Below are 19,074 nucleotides of genomic sequence, written 5' to 3'. Positions count from 1 at the left end.
ACAAAGCCACAATAATGTTCTTTAAGATGTATTTCTTTAGTAATCTCTCTTTGTGAATTGTCAGTGAAAGAGGTCATACAGAGGCCAAGAATTCTTCGATGTTTTGTAATTTTGACAATCTTTTCCTACGCCTTAGAAAAGCTCTCTCCAATTATATGTAATTTTTTGACCTTTGTTTCTTCTATGTTCTTGCAGGTTAAGAAAATGATATCAAAACTATATTACTATATAGACAAGTTAAGCAAGGTATGATTAAACATAGAAAATTACAATACTCTCAGGATACAGAACTACTAACACTCTCCCACATCCATCACAGAAAAAAAATGTAACCAAATTTCATTATAAACTCATTGAATTTGCTTCGAAATGAACTGAAAATGAAAATTGATTAATTAATCATGCATTGAACTAATATCAAAGTAAATTTAATGGTTAGAAAATTCATTTGATGAAATTTAGGCTACTATAACTTACCTAAAAATTCTCCCTATTCTCACACATTTGGAGCTGATAGCGCGGAACTGTACTTCTTGCAGTAATGCCGCAATCTTTCAGCTTTGGCTTCAGAATCAACAACATTTGCAGTTCCCTCAATCATTTCATTTTTTTGCGCAATCCATCCATCTATGATGCAAGAAATTCTCAAAAGCTGCAGTAATAATCATCAATGTTAAGAAAATAACCAGGTAAATAACAGCAGTAATATACATGTAGAAACTTACCGAAATTTACATACGAAGCACACAATTCTCATGCATTTACATGTCTCACATCTAAACTTTGATATTTACATATATATAGCACCTTGGTGCTTTAAACTTATGCATGAAAATATACATTTCACTATTGAAAAAGCGGTAATGCTGCTATTTTTGACGTGACATTAAAGATATGAGAGTTATGCGTGTAATATGAAAGTATAGGTGCGAGATATGTAAATACATAAGAATTGTGAAATACATACGTAAATGCCCCAAAAAGATAATAACGAATTCAATTTTCTGACTAAACTATCCACTAAAAAGGATACAGTTCTAACAATTGCACCAGTGTTGGAGGCATTTAGATGGCTGGAATCCTCCATTTGATGACCATCCAAGTCATCCATAATGAGACTGGACTTCTCTAGTAATAACGAAACAAGTCGGTAAAGGGATGAAATTTCGATATCTGGCTCTGCGACTAGAGCGAACAACCACTCTAAGATGCACCAGAGAGCGTCACGGGCTTGCGGATCGTCGGAAACAAAAGGGATGGTTTCGAGCAGACCTTTCAGGAATTCATGATCTAGACATACCAATGCTAAACCTATTAGCTGCAGCTTGGTAGATTTGTAAGAAGAAATTTGTTGAAAGCCTATTTTGTTTCCTTACCTTGTGAAAGTTGTGATGCAATATGTTGTTCGTCCACCAAGAGGTTTGCAATTATAACCACAGCAGCGACACAGGAGCTAGTGTACTAAACCAAATATATAAGCTGTTATATGCATAAAATAGATGCGAGAAAACATAAATTTTGCTTTTATTGTAAGATAAAATGATTTGGAGCCTTCAAGGTCCAACAATCCATTCTCAAACATGATTTAATCAAATTTGACATTTAGCTTCATAAACTTGTAGGACTACAAAAGGAAAGAAAATTATAATGAGTTCAAAAAAGGTCAAATCTTAATAACGGCTTAAAGCATTTTGTTTTACTAACAAAGGTATATGTGATTTATAGAAAAGAGTGAATTTAAGTGTTGATTATTTTTTCTTTCCTGGAAGAATCCCTGTTTGGATCACACACAAAATCAATAAAATTGATGCCAAGCGAGAATACTGTTACAACCTTCTCCTTTTTCCCATTCTCATCGTCTTCCTTACCTTCTCTCACTCTCTCTCTTGATACAGACAGACAGACAAAACCCTCTCTCTCTCTCTCTCTCTCTTTCTCTTAGCACACTTAACCTGCAATCCTAATTTTTGTAGCGAATGCATCACATTTTGGAGCCAACGGGTAATGAAAACTATTGAAAAGTCATTAAGGCAACAAATCTTGCCTCAAGGCCAAACAAAAAAAAAAAAAAAAACTATAATTACATACAAAGAACCCGGAACATTGATATACAAATTAAGCACCAAAGTAATTTTTTTTGGAACTACCGAACCGATATATTTATGCATGCCACGGTCAAATTACTGAGAATTTGATAAAAATGAAAAATATAATTTTGATATTTGAAATAGAATTTGAAAAATGAATGAAAGTGGGTGGTCGATTTGTAAATACTAAGTTACGGGTGGTCTCGTATGTAATTACCCCTAAAAAAAGAACAAAAAAGGAAAAAAAAATTAGCTCGCACACATGCCCGGTTGCAAAACTCCAGCTATAGTCCTGATCATGTTTTGGCCAAAGCAAGATACTTCGGCATACTGTAGAAGAAGCAACAAGTGTGGGTGCTTATCCCCACTTCGCACAGAAACTCTTGTCATTTACTTTTATTCTTTGGCAGTTTATTGAGCCAGAAATCATTTTGTACGCCAACTATTGAAATTCATGAAATGGCGTGACCCAATTTAGAGGCAGACTCATATCTAATCTGTGGCTCAGATAATTATTTTTTAATTATTTTTTAAATATATATGGTTAAGTTTTGATCATTATTTTGACATGTGAAATGGCTTGGAATTGCGTTAGATTTTTTTTTCCCTTAAATATATCTGGTTAAGTCTTGATCATTGTTTTCACATATGAGGTGGTTTGAGAATGTGTTAAGTTTTTTTTTTTTTTTAAATATGGTAAAAGCTTAAAATAGTCTCCCGGCTATTAAGAAGTGTCCAATTTATGTAATTGACAATATTTATGTGAGTGTGTGTGTGTGTTCTGAAAGAATATTTGTGTAAAAATATAAGTGAGTCACAGTCAATCACACAGTTTTATCATTCGCATACATAATGTTTTAAATGTAAAATAAATTCATTCATTAGTTTTTCAAGTTAACTTTAACTATTTTAAAACTCATTCTCTAATAAATAATATTAAAATTAAAAATTCAATTGAAATAGAGTAATTTATATAATTTCAGATTAAGCGAGCTCATATTCATAATTCTTAATTATTTTAAAATTTCTCATTTAAAAATAAAGTGATGACTATTGTAAAGATTTATTAATACAAAATAAAAATTATAATTTTTCAACAAATAAAAAAGAAATTTATATACAAATCACATAAATTTTGAATAATTTTATAGAAGACAAATCTTTCAATTAATGCAGACAACTGTTAAATTTAATTGAAAATATGATTTAGGATAAATTTGGAGCATTCTAAAATTCTGGGACTAAATTATACACTTTTTAATATTTAGGGACCATTTTTCTCTTTTACTCTTTTTAAATATATGTCTAAGTTTTTATCATTGCTTTGACATATGAAGTGGCTTAATATTGTAAATAGCAGTGTTTTGAGTGCAATGTATGTAATTGCCCCTATAATCTATTGATAACTTGTTATGATCAACACTACTAAACTGTTCAAACAATGCTCACCTCATATTTCTCATTAAGCTTGATCACACGGCAGACCAAATGACAGAGTTCCTCATTTGGAATGGTAATTTCCGAACCACACTCCGTGGAAGAAAGTGCTTCAACTAAGCATAAAATTGGATCAAGAAAAGATGGCCTGCTCATAATTCAAATAAACAAACAGTTAAACTAAAGAGAAATTTACTTACCACTCAATTCTTATGTATTTACATATCTAACATCCAAAGTTCTATATTTACAGTTGTAATATCTTGGTGTCATAAATCTATGCATGAAAATGTGTATTTTACTTTTACAAAAATAGTGTTGTGGGTTCCAAAATTTAACAACATTAAATTAGTCACACTCTCAGTTGGGTCGCCTTGCCTATACGTTAGGGGGTGATAAATTTCATCTTTCACTAATCTTATCTTCCTCGTGATTAGGACAAGAGTTGACAAGACTGAGTCCCCGTCCAAGCCAATCGATCCTTCTTACAAGATATGGAGTTGACAAGACCGATACTTAATGATATTCAAATAATAAGCTATAATCAATATTAAATATGAATATTCTAAGTATTTCAACCAATTCTCCAATAATGACCGTGTTAATTGTAAATTTCAACAGAAATGATCGACACATAAAATTAAGATTTTAAATTATACAAATAAGAAAAATATTTAAATGAAAGTCTATCATTAAAGCTTAAAGGCAAACAAACAATTCACTATCCGTAATCGCTTCTCGAGAGTGATAAATTTAAGATTAACAAAAACTTACAAAGAATCAATGTCATATAAAAATATACTACTAAATTCACACTTAAAATAATTTTGTATTAGAGAAAACATGGTCCGAATTCTCTGTCTAAATAATTTGGCTAGTAGGCTCCACAAAAGAATGATACGAGTAGGACCCACTAACAAAATGATTTGACCAGTTGAATTCATTATAAAGCAATCACAGCTGCAACTAATACGCTCCCTAATGAGTTTCAGCTTTAAGTTGTACAATAAGATTTACCTGATATGACAAAAAACTCTCTGTAAGCTAAGGTCGACTTAGATTAACCCACTTAGAAAAAAATCCAGACCAGGACTACAATTTTCCATTGGACAAAATTATGGTTGTTGATAAGTAACATTTTGTCAGGTTAGGATGATTGTCACCTCTAGCTAAGTGGATCAGGGATCATGACAGCCCGAAATAGTCGAACCATAGGATCTTGGAACCCAGGTAAAATATTATATTAGATAGGGGAATTTGCCGATCATTTATGAAATGTTTTGCAGACCAAACGGATGTCACACTCCTTATTTTAGGTGGTTGAGTCTACTGTCAAGTGGTACGCTTATCTTTCGGGATAGTGTATTACTTGTAGTATCACGCTCAACCATCCAAACCGTTCAATATGTGAGACTCGTTTGGTCTCATCTAATTTTAAATTAAAATGTTACTTTAAAAAAAATCATATTTACATCAAAACTATTTTCATATTTTACAAAAATCATCATTTTAAAAAATAACGGCCGACAAATTCTGGCGACTCTGCAGGAGACTGATTCCTCTCTCCATCTTTGATCATGTGGTTTTCTTTTCATACATCGGTAGTGTGCTCATGTCCCTCATGGGCCAGACTGCTTTTCTTCTGTTGACATACTGTGTTTATTTCTTCCTTAAGTCAGTATAGTTAACTCTTTTCAGATTCCAAGACTGTCTGCTTAACCATCCTTAAGCAGAAGGGTTCAGGAATCCTTAGGGTTTAGTGGGGTGGACTCCCAATAGGTGCGATAGATTAGGAGTGGTCTATCTAAATGAATCTGATGTGAGGCCGACACCCTCCAATTCTTAAACCAGGTCTTACGCTTCATTCCTCTTTGATCTTAACTTGTTGCGAACAAGTTAACACTAAAATTTCACTTTCACAATCTTCCTTTTAAACTCCAAACAAAACAAAATTTCATCAAAATTTCAAAACAAAACAAATCATAAATTTTGTTACAAAATTCACATGAATAAATTTTAACGGATACCCAGTTCATAAGACAAGTGCGTTAACTTGAGTACTGTCGCCGAAATTGCAAGGCATTGGGCGTCACTAACTTCTAGAAAATTTTCAAATGACGGATATAATGTCTTCACCAAAGTTGACATTTTCTTTCGCCACTGAAGTGAAGTTTGTTGTCAGCAAGAGTGAGCTGCCTGACTTGGAGGTCATTAAATTTGGACAAGGATTCGACGATATTGAAGCCAAGTTCGGGAATGTCGCTGTTGCCGTAATGAAACCTGAAATGGACAAGTTCGTCGAGTCTGTGATGGAGTTTAACTTGAAGTCTGCTAAGGAATTTCACCCTCTGAAGAGGGTGTTGATTGAAAGAATTCTGTTGTTGTTGCAAAAGTCTGCCACTATGAGCGGCTACGCTCCCAAGACTATTTCTGCTTCTGCCGCTGAATTCACCGCTACTACACCAACTGTTCCACTAAACAAAGAGAAGCAGATTCTATACGAAGAAGTGTCAGTCGATGCTTTTGCCCCGCCGTTTTCTGTATTCAAGATTGGGTCCAATTCAAAGTCCATGCGACTGATCAAGACACAAGAAAGGAGGTGCAACCAAAAAATTCTAAGGACCGAGAAGGCGAAAGCCACAGAGTTGACTACTGACATCGCCCTCCGACTGGATGTGACAGGATGACGTGATACCTCACCTCTACTCATGGGGAGTAGGTTTCACCAGTTGCCTGCTACCTACGGAGAGGATGAAGTCTATGAGATTGCTACCACATCACCACCACCATCTCTCCACAATGGTCCAAGGCAGGTGACGACATTCGAAGGAAAATCTGAGATAGTGGCAGTGGTGGACAAAGGATACTCTTTTAGAAAAGAAGCTGTAGCAAAGATGTTTCATGATTTGATTAAAAATTCCAAATTTAGATTACGAGAGCCAAAGAGGCCGGAGGAAGTCGACAAGAAAAACCATCCCAATTACTGCCCCTACCACAAACTGCTCGGACATACTATAAAAAACTGTATCAGCTTCAAAAAATGACTCGAAAAGAATTTAAAAAATGGAAACATAATAATTTCGAAAGAATATTTGACAGAGCCTGAAAGAGGTTCTATCAATATTTCTATCAATATGATTTCATATGATTTCAGCTGATCCAGTTGCTCCATCTGACTTCTACACAACTACCCCAGTGCTCAACAAAAGAGGTGAAGCTCATAAAAAACCTCAAACTGACCTTAAAGTTGTCAAAGGAAGGCCGATCAAGGATACATTGGAAAAGCTTCGAGCCGACATTACACGGTTGTCTGAAGAACGAAGAAAATATATGGGTGATGAACCCTACGACCCGTCAAAATATGAGATAGAAGAATTTGCAGAAATCAACGTTGTTGAGGCCAGAGCCACCTTATCCTTGTGCAATGCTCCTTCACCCACTGAGGAGAATGACGTGGATGAGTTGCAAAGAGTCACTCAACAACGTGATGAACATATCAACCAGATGAAGGAACAACTAGAAGAAATGACGACCGCTATAGCCACTATTCAAAGACAATCACAGTCACCGCCGATAGTACCCCCAGGGGCAAGCCATCCAGAAAGCGTCCGGATCGTTGATGATAAGAAGAAATTCACTTTTGTCAATGAAGATGATCAACCAAAGAAAGACTCAGTTCATGAATCAATACCAGAAAAAAATATTAAACAAATGGTAAAGCAACATGTGAGAGAAGCCCTGACTCAGTCAAAAGGAGAGGCATTGATTCTAAAGGGTAGACCCTATACCGAAGAATTTGATGATGTCTAATACCCTAAGGGTTTTCTATCACTGTCGTTCAAGACATTTGATGGAACGGGAAACCCCCGACAACATGTTGCACACTTCTGAGTAAGTTGTGGCAATGCGAGGGGTAGTGATAAGTTGTTTTGTCGTCAATTTGTGAGCAGTCTTTTGGGAATCGCTTTTGACTGGTACGCCGAACTGCCCAATGGCTCAGTGAAAACAATTGTAGAATTGGAAGACCTCTTTGTTAAGCAGTTTGCTAGAGTTAAACACCATATCACCATTGATGATCTCGTGGTGGAGCGATAGAAGCCAACCAAAACATTGATGAACTACATTCTGCGACGGAGAAATTTAAGCATGAAGTGTGAGCCACAACTCCAAGAGCAGCACGCAGTTGAAATTCTTCTAAAGAGCATCCATGGTCCAGTGGGTTTCTTACTCAAAGGATTCACTATCAAGACATTCGAGAAACTGCTTAGAAAAGTTGAGAATCTTCAAGAAGAAGCTAAACAACTTAGGTTTTTTTAGAAAACTAGAAAGCTAGAGCCATTGAAGATATCTGAGAAGAAAATCTGAGAAGAAATCAGAAGAAATCTGGGACAGTAGCAGTGGTTGATAGGGGCAAGCGACCGTTGCAGATACAAGTTGAACAGTCTCGACAGATCTATCAACTTCCTCGACAGAATGGTCAGCAATCATTTCGACAGAGTTCTTATCAAACAAATGGAGGGAAACCCCCGAACATAAAGAATCGTTTGAAAAAAATATATCCTTTCAAGGATGAGGCAGTCGAACAAATGTTTCAAAATTTGATAAAGAAACATGAGTTCAAGCTCCCTAAACCAAAGAAACCAGACGAAGTTGATGAACAAGATCATCTGAGGTACTGCCCATATCACAGGCTGATCGAACGCACCATAAAAGATTGTTTCACTTTTAAAGATTTGCTTGAGAAGAAATTCAAGAATGGGAGCATAGTGATCCCGGAAGAGTATTTGAAAAGAACCTAAAAAATGTTTTATCAATATGATTTCAATCGATCCCAATGCTCTGATTGACTCTGAAGCAGCTAACAAAGAATGAAACGTCTTTTAATTACTATTGTACTATTTTTGTTGTTGAAAGGGATGTTAGTGGTATCAATATTTGTCTGTCCCTCCGCTCCCACCGCAATAAAATAATAAAAGAACATGTTTTTCAGTCAGAACTGTTCAATGTTTGGAAAGCACAGTTAACAAAACATTCAGATTTCATCTCAGAGTTCATCAAGAGGACAATCGAGAAAGGAGTAATCCAAGATAAAAATTCCAGCATCGTGAAGAAACTATGATTTCAGGGGAAGATGAAATTAATGCTCTAACAACTAGGTCCTTCACTTTAAAGATTTTGGACTAGGTCCTAAGTAAATTCCAGAATAAAATATTGTGATTATAATACGAGTAGTTGACTAAGGATATCATGAGTCTTTTAATCTTCTACCAAGTGACTGGGTCCTAGCTTTCAAATGGGTTATAATATCTAAGGATTTGTCTTAAGAAATATTTGAAAATTGTTAATTAATGGAGTCCAGACATTCAAAATCCTTAAAATATGCTCCACCAGTTATAGTAATTCTCAATAAAAAAATGGGGAGTAAAAAAAAATTGAATGAGAAGAAAAAAAAAAGAAAAAAAAAGGTTCATGAGAAGAAGCTTGAGGTGAGCATAAAATCAAAAATTGGTGTTTGAGTTCTCCCTTAATTAATAAAACTTGAAAGCTCTCTTAAGAAAATTCTTCTGATATTATACTCAGAAAAAAAAAGTGAAGTGATATTGTGTCTTTTGATCGGCTATTAATTGACTTAAAAATATCTTCGGGAAATGAAAAATGTTTTGATCGCATGAGTAAAATTTCTGAGATATGCTTAGGCCCAGGAAAAAAAAATTAAAGTAAATGACTATGTTATTAGCAAATTAACGGATATTCTACCTGAATTCATATCTTTCAGTGCCCAGAAGATTCAACCTCGAAATTAATTCGAAGAACGTCAAAACAATTTCTCAGAATAATGTGGACAATCTTTACACAAATCAGTGGTGAAGAAACTACATCTACTACAACAACGGTACAAGGTTGAAGCCTCTCGAGTTGTGACGTTCTTAGAAGTAGCACATCTTTATGTGTACTTGACAAAATATAATTCTGATAGTACCTTAGAGAATGTGTTATTTTTACACATTTCTCCAGTTAGTAGATAATACCTCGATAAGTACTATGCATCTCGGTGTTTCAAAGACAACTTTGTTCTTAGAAACACAAATATTGCGCCTGTCTAAAACTGAGTCCAAATCTTAAAACAAATGCAACAAAATAAAATTCAAGATCAAATAAATCTCAACATTAAAATGAAATGAAACACAACACCGAACCAAATAAGCAAAACAATAAAAACCAAAATTTTGAACATCACTTCAAATTTCGACCTGGTCAATTTGAGTCTTCTCAACCTATTACCAGCGCCAATTCTCTTGGCCTGAAGTTTCCTCCCACAGGAACTCTGGTCCTATTGCTCGTATGAATAAGGTTGGCTGGTTCTACGAAATCACATCTCTTATCGCATGGACATTTTCTTCGATCACCTCTTGGGATTGATTTAAGTCTCTGGCATTCTTTCCCAATGTGACCGACTTTTTCCTGAGATTTGGCGTAATTTCCTTGACAGTCGTCATTTTTCGATTAAATTTAGTTCGAATGTAATGTCCCCGGCGGTAGTCCGAGCTGGTTTAGTTTCTACGCACTTCACAAACTTCTACATACATTCTCCACACTGCATAAATTGTCAGAAATTCCACCTAAACTTTCACAAAATTCTACACTGCATAAATTACTACATACATTTTTCACAACTCCTAAATTCTACAAGTTCCATAAGAATTTCACAAACTTCCCACAAACTTTTCATAAGATTCAAAAATCAAATCCCCGAAGATAGGTGTGAGTCCTTGAAAGCAACATCCTATTCTTATGTTTCCTTTGAGGTAGGTGTGAGTCCCTGAAAGCGACATCCTATTCTCATGTTTCCTTCGAGGAACGTGCGAGTCCCTGAAAGCAGCATCCTATTCTCATGTTATCTCCGAGGGTCGGTGTGAGGCCCCCTTCAATGGATGTTAAGGCTTCTGCTCCCTTCAAAAAAATCAAATTCCTAAGGATCGGTGTGAGACCCCCTTCAATGGAAGTTAAAGCTTTCGATTCCTTCAAAAATCAAATTCCTGAGGATCGGTGTGAGCCCACTTCAATGGATGTTAAGGCTTTCAATTCCTTCAAAAATAAAATTTCAGAGGATCGGTGTGAAGCCCCCTTCAATGGATGTTAAGACTTTCGATTTCTTCAAAAAACAAAATTCCAGAGGATCGGTGTGAGACCCCCTACAATGGATGTTATGGCTTCCGATTCCTTCAAATTTCAAATTTCTGAGGATCGGTGTGAAGCCCCCTTCAATGGATGTTAAGGCTTCTGATTCCTTCAAAAATAAAATTTCCGAGGATAGGTGTCAGGCCCCCTTCAATGGATGTTAAGGCTTCCGATTCATTCAAAAATAAAATTCCCGAAACTTCAAATTTCAAATTCTTTAATGATCGGTGTGAGCCCCCTTCAATGGATTTTAAGGCTTATGATTCCTTCAAATTTCAAATTCTCAAAAATCAGTGTAAGTCCCCCCTTCAATGGGTGTTAAGGGTTCCGATTCCTTCAAAAATCAAATTCCTAAGGATCGGGTGTGAGGCCCCTTCAATGGATGATTAGGCTTCCAATTCCTTCAAAAATAAAATTCCTAAGGATCAGTGTGAGGCCCCCTTCAATGGATGTTAAGGCTTCCGATTTCTTCAAAAATTAAATTCCCGAGGATCGGTGTGAGGTCCCCTTCAATGGATGTTACGGCTTCCGATTCATTCAAATTTCAAATTCTCAAAGATCGGTGTGAGTCCCCCTATATGGATGTTAAAGCTTCTGATTTCTTCAAATACAAATTTCAGGATCGGTGCAGGGATTTCGATTCCTTTAACTTCCACATATATTCCGCAACTCTTCATAAATTCTCATAAATCACACAATTCATAAACCCCTTCAATTTTCCATAACTCAAAATTAAATTGACAAGTAAATCAAATCGATATATAAATTTGAAAGCTTAAACTCACAATCACAATTTGAAAATACACCTGCTCATCCCCAGTGAAAATCTTCAAAAAAAATCTTCAGTGCACTCTTGCGTTTGGGTTGGGAACTCTCCAGCGGAGGGCCAAACACATTCATTCACAAAATCTTTCTCGAATTATGGGTTCCCGATTGGGAACTCAACTCAAGTTTAATTGCATATCAAGTTCAATCTTTGGTCGGTCTACTTAAACAATTCTTTGATTTATTGATCCAATCGGTCAGCACCAATACGCTCGGTGGGCTTGGTCAGCACACCACACCTATTGGGGGTCCATTTGTTGACCTCATTTTGAGGTCATTACTCTTTTCTTTAGGATCCTAGGATCTAGCTCTAGGGGTTCCTATTGACTATCTTAGAAAACTAGTTTCGGAATTCATCCCCTTTAGAAATTCAAGCCACTTCCTATTTCTCTTGTGAAGTCTCGCATTGATGATCTCAAAATCATCGTCATATGGTCGAGTGGTTAAGAACTATCATGTGGAAACTCAAAGAGAAGTTCTCAATAAGATCTCAAGCAATAGAAAACCTCTTCAAAGCTTTATCATCACACACACACAAAATGCACAAGATTCACTAAAGTTGCAAAAGAGTGGACTATAATTGAGCTTAAAGCATAGATGAAAATGCAAACTTCTCTGGACGACCTCCGATGAAAAAATGGACTGCGCCAAAGCGTCCGAGACACCAATTTTAGCTAGAAAAGACACTCATATTGTCATAATTTTGCACACGAGAAAATTGAACGCAAATCGATGAATTCCCCAAAACGACCTTCAATGACGAAAAGGACTGTGCCAAAGCGTCCGGAACGTCAGAATTACCTAAAAAAACATCCATTTTGTTATGATAAGACATGAATAAAAAGGTACGAATTAAATATTATTTTGAAAATATTAAATATTTTTAAATTTATATCATTAATTATAATAAGATTTATAATCCTAAACCCTATTTACCCGCTTTCCCACACACTTAGCTCCCCACTCAATCCCGCGGCTCAACCAGCCACTCGGCTCACTCCCTCTGCGTGCCCTAGATCCCGTGGCCCATCCACACGGCTGCCTCCCTTCTCTCGACTCTTCTCCTTCCTCGCGTGACCGCTCAACCTCTCGGCTCTCCAATCGCAGGGGATGGGCTGGCCGACCATTCTTCTTCTCGAGGCTTTACCTTCTCCTTCTTTATTATGGCGATCCCTTCCCCGTTATTTTATTCGACCACGAAATCGTGGTAGGTGGTTTTCCCCCTCTCATCTCTGCCTATAAAAAGGCTTCTTAGGATACTTTTCTGGGTTGTTGAAAATTTTATGAGAGAAAGGAAGGCTGAGGTTTTCGCTAGTTGCTGTTCGAGGCTTTTAGGAGAAGGCTTTGCCAAAATGCCTTCTCGGCTAGGTTCTTGTGTGCTGGAGTGTTCATGGGTCGTTGCATTCTCGAAGGTTTTGGAAAAAAAATTTCTATAGGAAGCATCTTAAATTTATTCTAAAGTTTTGCTTTAAATCTGTATTAAGAGGTATTTCTCTTCTCCTCTCTAATCTGCATCATTCGGATTTGCACATGAAAGTACTTCTTTTTCCCTTCTAAAGCATGTGGAAGTAAAGTTTAGGCTTGTTTTGAGATTTAAACATGAAGAGTTTCTAGAAACAGTAAAAATGGAGCATTATATATACTTTCTCTTTTTGTGCTCAAAATGCATGATAGATAAAATTTAGAAAATTTCAATTGTTGTCATGTGATAATAGTTGATTATCTGGAATATATGCTAGAAATGTAATGCTGAAATTCTTTGTTGTTGTTGCTCATGTTCAAATAAATGCTGGAATCAGTTTCAATACTGGATAATATGTTGACATTAGGGATCCGTTTATACTTATTCGTTCCCTGTTACCTGTTACTATTTGAAACATATGTTAGGGTGCAAAATTTTGAGGCTAAAGGCTTTATGAAATCTGATTTTGATGGTCATGTTTCTACCCATTTGATGTGCTCGATTTGGCTCCTTTTGGGGTTACGTTTTGACTGGAAATCTTTCATGTTTTAGCCCTCTTGCTGGGCTCGATTTACCTGGGATGTTTATCTGTTTTTGGTCCCTTCGCTGGGCTCGATTTTGTCCTTTCGCTGGGTTCGGTTTGGCTTAAAACTAGGGTCAATTTTGTGGAAATTATATTATGTTCTTGGCTCTCTTTTGCTGGGTTTAGTTGAACCGAAATTGTGTTTTGTTGTCCCCCTGTTGGGCTCGATTTACCTGTTATGATTATTTGTTTTGCCCCTCAGCTGGGCTCGGCTGTACCTGTCACGATTCTCTGTTTTGTCCCTCTACTGGGCTCGATTTACCTGTTATGATTATCTGTTTTACCCCTCTGCTAGGCTCGGGTGTACCTGTCACGGTTCTCTGTCTTTCCCTTCTTGTTGGGTTTGGTTTGCCTGTAATGGTTCTCTGTCTTGTCCCTTTGCTGGTCTCGGTTTACCTGTCACAGCTCTCTGTTTTGTCCTTCTTGCTAGGTTCAATTTATCCAAACTGTCGTTTTGTTTGCCTCTCTTGTTGGGCTCGGTTTGATTGGAGGTTCTCCGAATAATGTACCTCCTGGGATTGTAGTTGATAATCAAGTTTGTCATCCAAAAAAATTATGATTTCAATATGTGCTTCTATGTGGGAATGCTTGATATAAGCAGACCAACTCACTATCATGTCTTATTCGATGAAAAATGATTTCAGTTCGGATGATTTATAAGAGCTTGTCCATTAACTCTCTTACGTATATAAAAAAAATAAGAAAGAGTACAATAACATGTGAAGGCTTTCTCTTACTGCCCCTACTCGTGAGCTTATATGGGGAGCTTGGCTGTGTTTTTTCTAGTCTCTACCCGTGGGCTTATTCTATGGTTTGGTTGTGCCCTTTCTTGGCCCTACCACGAGCTTAAATATGTGGTGGCTTCTCTTTTGCTACTCCTACCCGAGAACACCTGCTGGTTGGTTGTGAGGGCTGCTGCCCTTACCCGTGAGCATCCTAGTTGGTTTTCTTTTGTCCTGTTTGGTTGTTCTCTGTTCTCCCCGGCAGTGAATACCTATCGTTTGGTTGTGTGGGCTGCTTCCCTTACTCGAGAGCATCCACGTGGTTCTCTTTTATTTTCTTTAGTTGTTCCCTGCTTCCCCCTTTGCTGTGAAACTGGTTTGGTGGTTTTGGTTTGCTCCCCTGCCTGCGAGCATCCCAGTTGGTTTTTTTTGTCTTGTTTGGCTGTTCTCTGTTGTCCCTGGCTGTAAACATTTATATGATTTTATCTGGATGATATCATGACTTATTTGACATCAGAAGCTTTTGATTAAGGATGAAATTGAATGGTTTTAATATTGGCATGATTTTTTGAAAATTTAGAAGGTTGTCGTCCCTGGATTACTTTCCTTTGTTTGATTTGTGAAATATGAAAGACTCTTACAACTTCATTTTTTAGGAAGTACAAGGTTGATATGAATTGGATTCATGAAGGATTCGAAAGCTCATAAAATTATCATTCATGAAAGAGTTTCTTTTTTGAGGTTTGACATTAAGGTTTGGATAACATAAATGCCACATTTGAGTTCAGGCTTGGGTGTGTGAGTATATAAGTGATGGTGGAGCCGTATATACAATTGTCACATTGATTCGGGCCTGTTTCGACCTATTCGAAACAAAATTTGGAAGGAATACCCTTCTTGGGTTGATCCATTTATAAAATTGGAGAAAATGATATCCTTCTTGGATTGATTCAAGGAGCTTGGGCCCTTCTTTTCAGATCTTTTCGTCACAAGTTTTGAGGGTTGATTCACCATTCGTCTTTTCGATCTTTTGGGTGTATCAGTTTCTCCTCTCTCTCATCCCCGTTTTTATTCTTTTTTCCTTGCTTATTGATTCGGTTTTCGGTGCTTATGTCTGACACATAAGTGCTCATATATAGCCTTTTGATATATATGAAACCATCAAGCAAGGTCGTAAGGTCGGTTTTGTTTTTGGGGCTTAGGGCGATGATGACAAAGGCACGCCGGTAGTAGAGCAAAATGATATTACATCATACGATATCATGACCCAATCCTGAGACCTGATAAACTATAGGATGATAGTATCATTCACCGACACGAGACAAACGGGAGACCCGTACTTTCTTATGTTGTTGGCGGTCCTATGTCCAATAGCGTGATCGACTCGTGATCAATCATAACTTTTCAAAATTAATAAGAATAGAACATAATAAGAACAAATATAATATTTATAAAAAATATTTTTACTACAAAATTGATACAACTTCCTTTTGTATGCCTGAAATTCATGTGCATGTTAAAATATAAATTTTAAATATATTATAGCTTGATGTGTTACAACTTGATTGTCCACTTGTTGATTACCAGTATCGGGCTAAGAAGTACCCTCCTAAGTTAAGTTTAGTAGGACACCCTTCTAGTTGAGTGGCGGACTCTATACATCCGGGTGACCGATAGTAGCCTTCGACGTCCCTCGAGTACAAATATATAATATATGAGTCTAGCCCTGACCCGAGTGCTTGCGGTATTCTTTCTTCGAATTTTTCGTAGGATTTTATTGGAACTTGGTAAAGCACTCGTGGTCTTTTTCCGGGATCTTCCCGTGTTCTCAGTGGCTTTCCTTGAGTTACCATTTGTTGTTTTTGCTTCGAGATTTTCGTCGTAAGTCATTTGCCGATTTTCTCGAGTTTTCTTTCGTCATGGGTCATTTGCCGCTCTTTCTTGAATTTTCCATATGATATTTCTTTTGTTGATACAATTCGTGCTAGTTCATTTCTTAAATTCTGTTACTAAACTTACACCTGCTACTGTTTCTTTTACGCACTATACCTTAAAATAGAAGGTCAGTAGTTGGTTCCAGAGGAAGTACCTGACAGCAAATCGTTGACTAAACAATTGTGTAACCTTAAAATTAACATCGAATCCGAAGGCGCTATGACGGGGAGTTGGGAGCGAATACCGTGGGCAGCACGACAAAAACACACAGGAAAGCAATTTCGAGATGGATCTGCAACATCAAAACAAGTTCACGTCGACTAAACATTTTTCTTAGTTTAAATAACAACCCATAGGACTTTGAGGTAGTTTGCTTAGCGCAGAGTGAATCCTCAAATATTATCTTTAGGTTTTTGCACATCCCTATTGTGCAATTGCAAGTCCTAACACTTTTAGGATTTCGAGGTTACCGTGTGGTGCAGTATAAATTCTCCTGTCTTTCTAGGCTATTTGCACGATCAGATATCGTGCGAATGTAAATCCTAAATTCTAAAATAAATTGCAGGATTAAACATTGAATAACATCATTTCAAAGACATAAAGTCAAAGAATAGGATAGTTGGGAAATCACCAGGGTTTCCCCTAGATCTGTGATATCACATACTCTTCATTCATTTGGATTCCTTAAAATAACTGTTCCTGTTTGAGCCACTCTCGTTTGATTTTCCCGTGTCCAATCTTGAAAACCTAAACATTGAAATCTTGAAAGCAAAAACCACTGATCTTAATCGAGAGTCTTCTTAAGTGACCCTGGTCATTTAAGATGTAATTAACTATAGGGGTTTGCCTCTATAGAGAACTTGGAACCCAGGTAAAATAAATCTTATATAATCCTTATATTAGGTAGGGGAACTTGTTGGCCATACATAAAATTTTTTGCAGACTAAACGGATGTCACAAACTTTCTAGTTTAGGTAGTTAAGCGTACCGTTAAGTAATATGTTTATCCTTTGGGATAATATATTACAAGGATAAACATATTACTTGTGATATCGCGCTCAACCGTCCAAACTATTTAACATGTGAAACTCATTTGGTCTAATTTTTTTTTAAAATTATAATGTTACTTTTAAAAATCATATTTATATTAAAACTATTTTCATATTTTACAAAAATCATCCTTTTCAAAAATAAAGGCCGACAACCACACAATTACTATGTAAGGAAATTCTAAGCTAACTGGGAAGGTTAGTAAATTATGAAGGGGAATCTTGGAAGGGAATGTATAAGATTCAACAAAATAAACAATAAATACTCCTCAGAGTATTACACCATATGTTTGAAAATGAATCTAATTATAAAATAAATAGTTCTAAGATTAAGGGTATACATTTCTATAGATTTTTCCCCAACCGAATTTTGGTGCGATAGAGTTTATATTATTCTAAGATAGAGGTTCTCCATAAAGACAATATCTTATAGTCAATTATATCATAAGAGAGGTCCATGAGAAAACTCTCGATTAAAATAATAACTTTCACGTTTCTATAGATTTCTAAAGTTAAGTATTCAAGTTTTACATTTATACCACATAAATATTTCCTATCCTATCAATTATATCAATATTTTAACTTTTAAAAGAAATACACCTTTCTATTTTTAGGCAAAGTTGTATACATAAAATTGAAATATAGGTGTTAGATATGTAAATACATAGCAATTGAGTGGTATTTAATTAAATCTTCTAAATTATGGTATATGTCTAAAACAGATTTTGATCCATATGAAAAACGGCAGGATGGTAACGAACATAAAAAACGTGAAGGGATGATAACATGATAAGAGCAACTACAAAGTGCTAAGACACGAAATAATAAATTAAAAATAAGCAGAATGATTAACTACCTTTTTGGCTTGTTTTCATCATCTAAGTTGTCCATCTCACAGGACAATAAGTTAACTACAAGATTTGGCAAACCCAACTTTATCATGGGTAGAAGAAGAACGTTTGCAACTTCTTTATTGTTAATCACAGTCAACAAAAAGTCGATACTCTGTATCCATAGTAACAAGAACTAATCAGTCGAACAGCATGATAATTGTATAATAGTAACGAAAAAATAATCTTTGGAAAAATAATAATCACATACACTTTTAATCGATATCTGTTGAAAATTAAAATATGATGAAGAACAAAATAATGCAAAAAATGTTTAAAAATTAGAATGCTTAGAACCTATACAACAAAGAATTGAATAAAAGATATGTAATGTCAGTTTGCGTGATATTAATAATTATCAGTTGAATATAAGGTGATACATAGGTGTAGTAGATTTAAGTCCTTTGAATCCATTATTCAAAAGAACTAGAATACATATTAAGATAACTTCTAGAGTAAATATTGGGTGGTTAAAATAAATAAGTTTCTACAAAGTTTTACATGATTAGAGAATATCATGGAGATTTAAATTAAACATAAAAAAATTATAATTAAGTCAACTATGTTGTATGAAAACAAGTATTAGGCTGCAAAAAAAATCACTCAAAACTAAATTGAGCATGCCAAGAATGAAATTGTTAAAATTAAAGTGACAAAATTAGAAAAGATAAATTAAATAATGACATAATAAATGGATGGTTGGATTGTATTGACTAAAGATTAAGATAATAAAAAACTAACTTAGGATCAATTTAGTTAAATGCTACCTAGATAATAATGTATTAAAATAATGATACTAATCAAATGGTGGTGTTATATTTCAAATGTAATAATTTTAATTTTCTGTATTTTTTTTTAAGAAAAATGTACTATTATTTAGAATAGTTAATAGTGATTAAGACATT

At 35.6% G+C, this 19,074-nt stretch overlaps 1 protein-coding gene across 1 annotated transcript in view; it reads right to left on the bottom strand.

Moving 5' to 3' along the window:
- Positions 1-395: 395 nt before the first annotated feature.
- Positions 396-19,074, bottom strand: part of LOC110032594 (protein saal1) — a 38,386-nt gene continuing 19,707 nt past the window's right edge. The window contains exons 6-10 of the mRNA XM_020736270.1: positions 18,136-18,284; positions 3,537-3,672; positions 1,377-1,461; positions 1,034-1,290; positions 396-652 (exon numbers count right to left, since the gene is read on the bottom strand). Coding sequence (XP_020591929.1) covers positions 497-652; positions 1,034-1,290; positions 1,377-1,461; positions 3,537-3,672; positions 18,136-18,284 — 783 coding nt within the window. The 3' untranslated portion in view covers positions 396-496. The remainder of the gene's footprint in view (positions 653-1,033; positions 1,291-1,376; positions 1,462-3,536; positions 3,673-18,135; positions 18,285-19,074) is intronic.

Source organism: Phalaenopsis equestris, unplaced genomic scaffold (assembly GCF_001263595.1).
Source record: "Phalaenopsis equestris unplaced genomic scaffold, ASM126359v1 Scaffold000002, whole genome shotgun sequence".
Taxonomy (NCBI): domain Eukaryota; kingdom Viridiplantae; phylum Streptophyta; class Magnoliopsida; order Asparagales; family Orchidaceae; genus Phalaenopsis; species Phalaenopsis equestris.
This window is presented reverse-complemented; position numbering and strand designations above follow the sequence as displayed.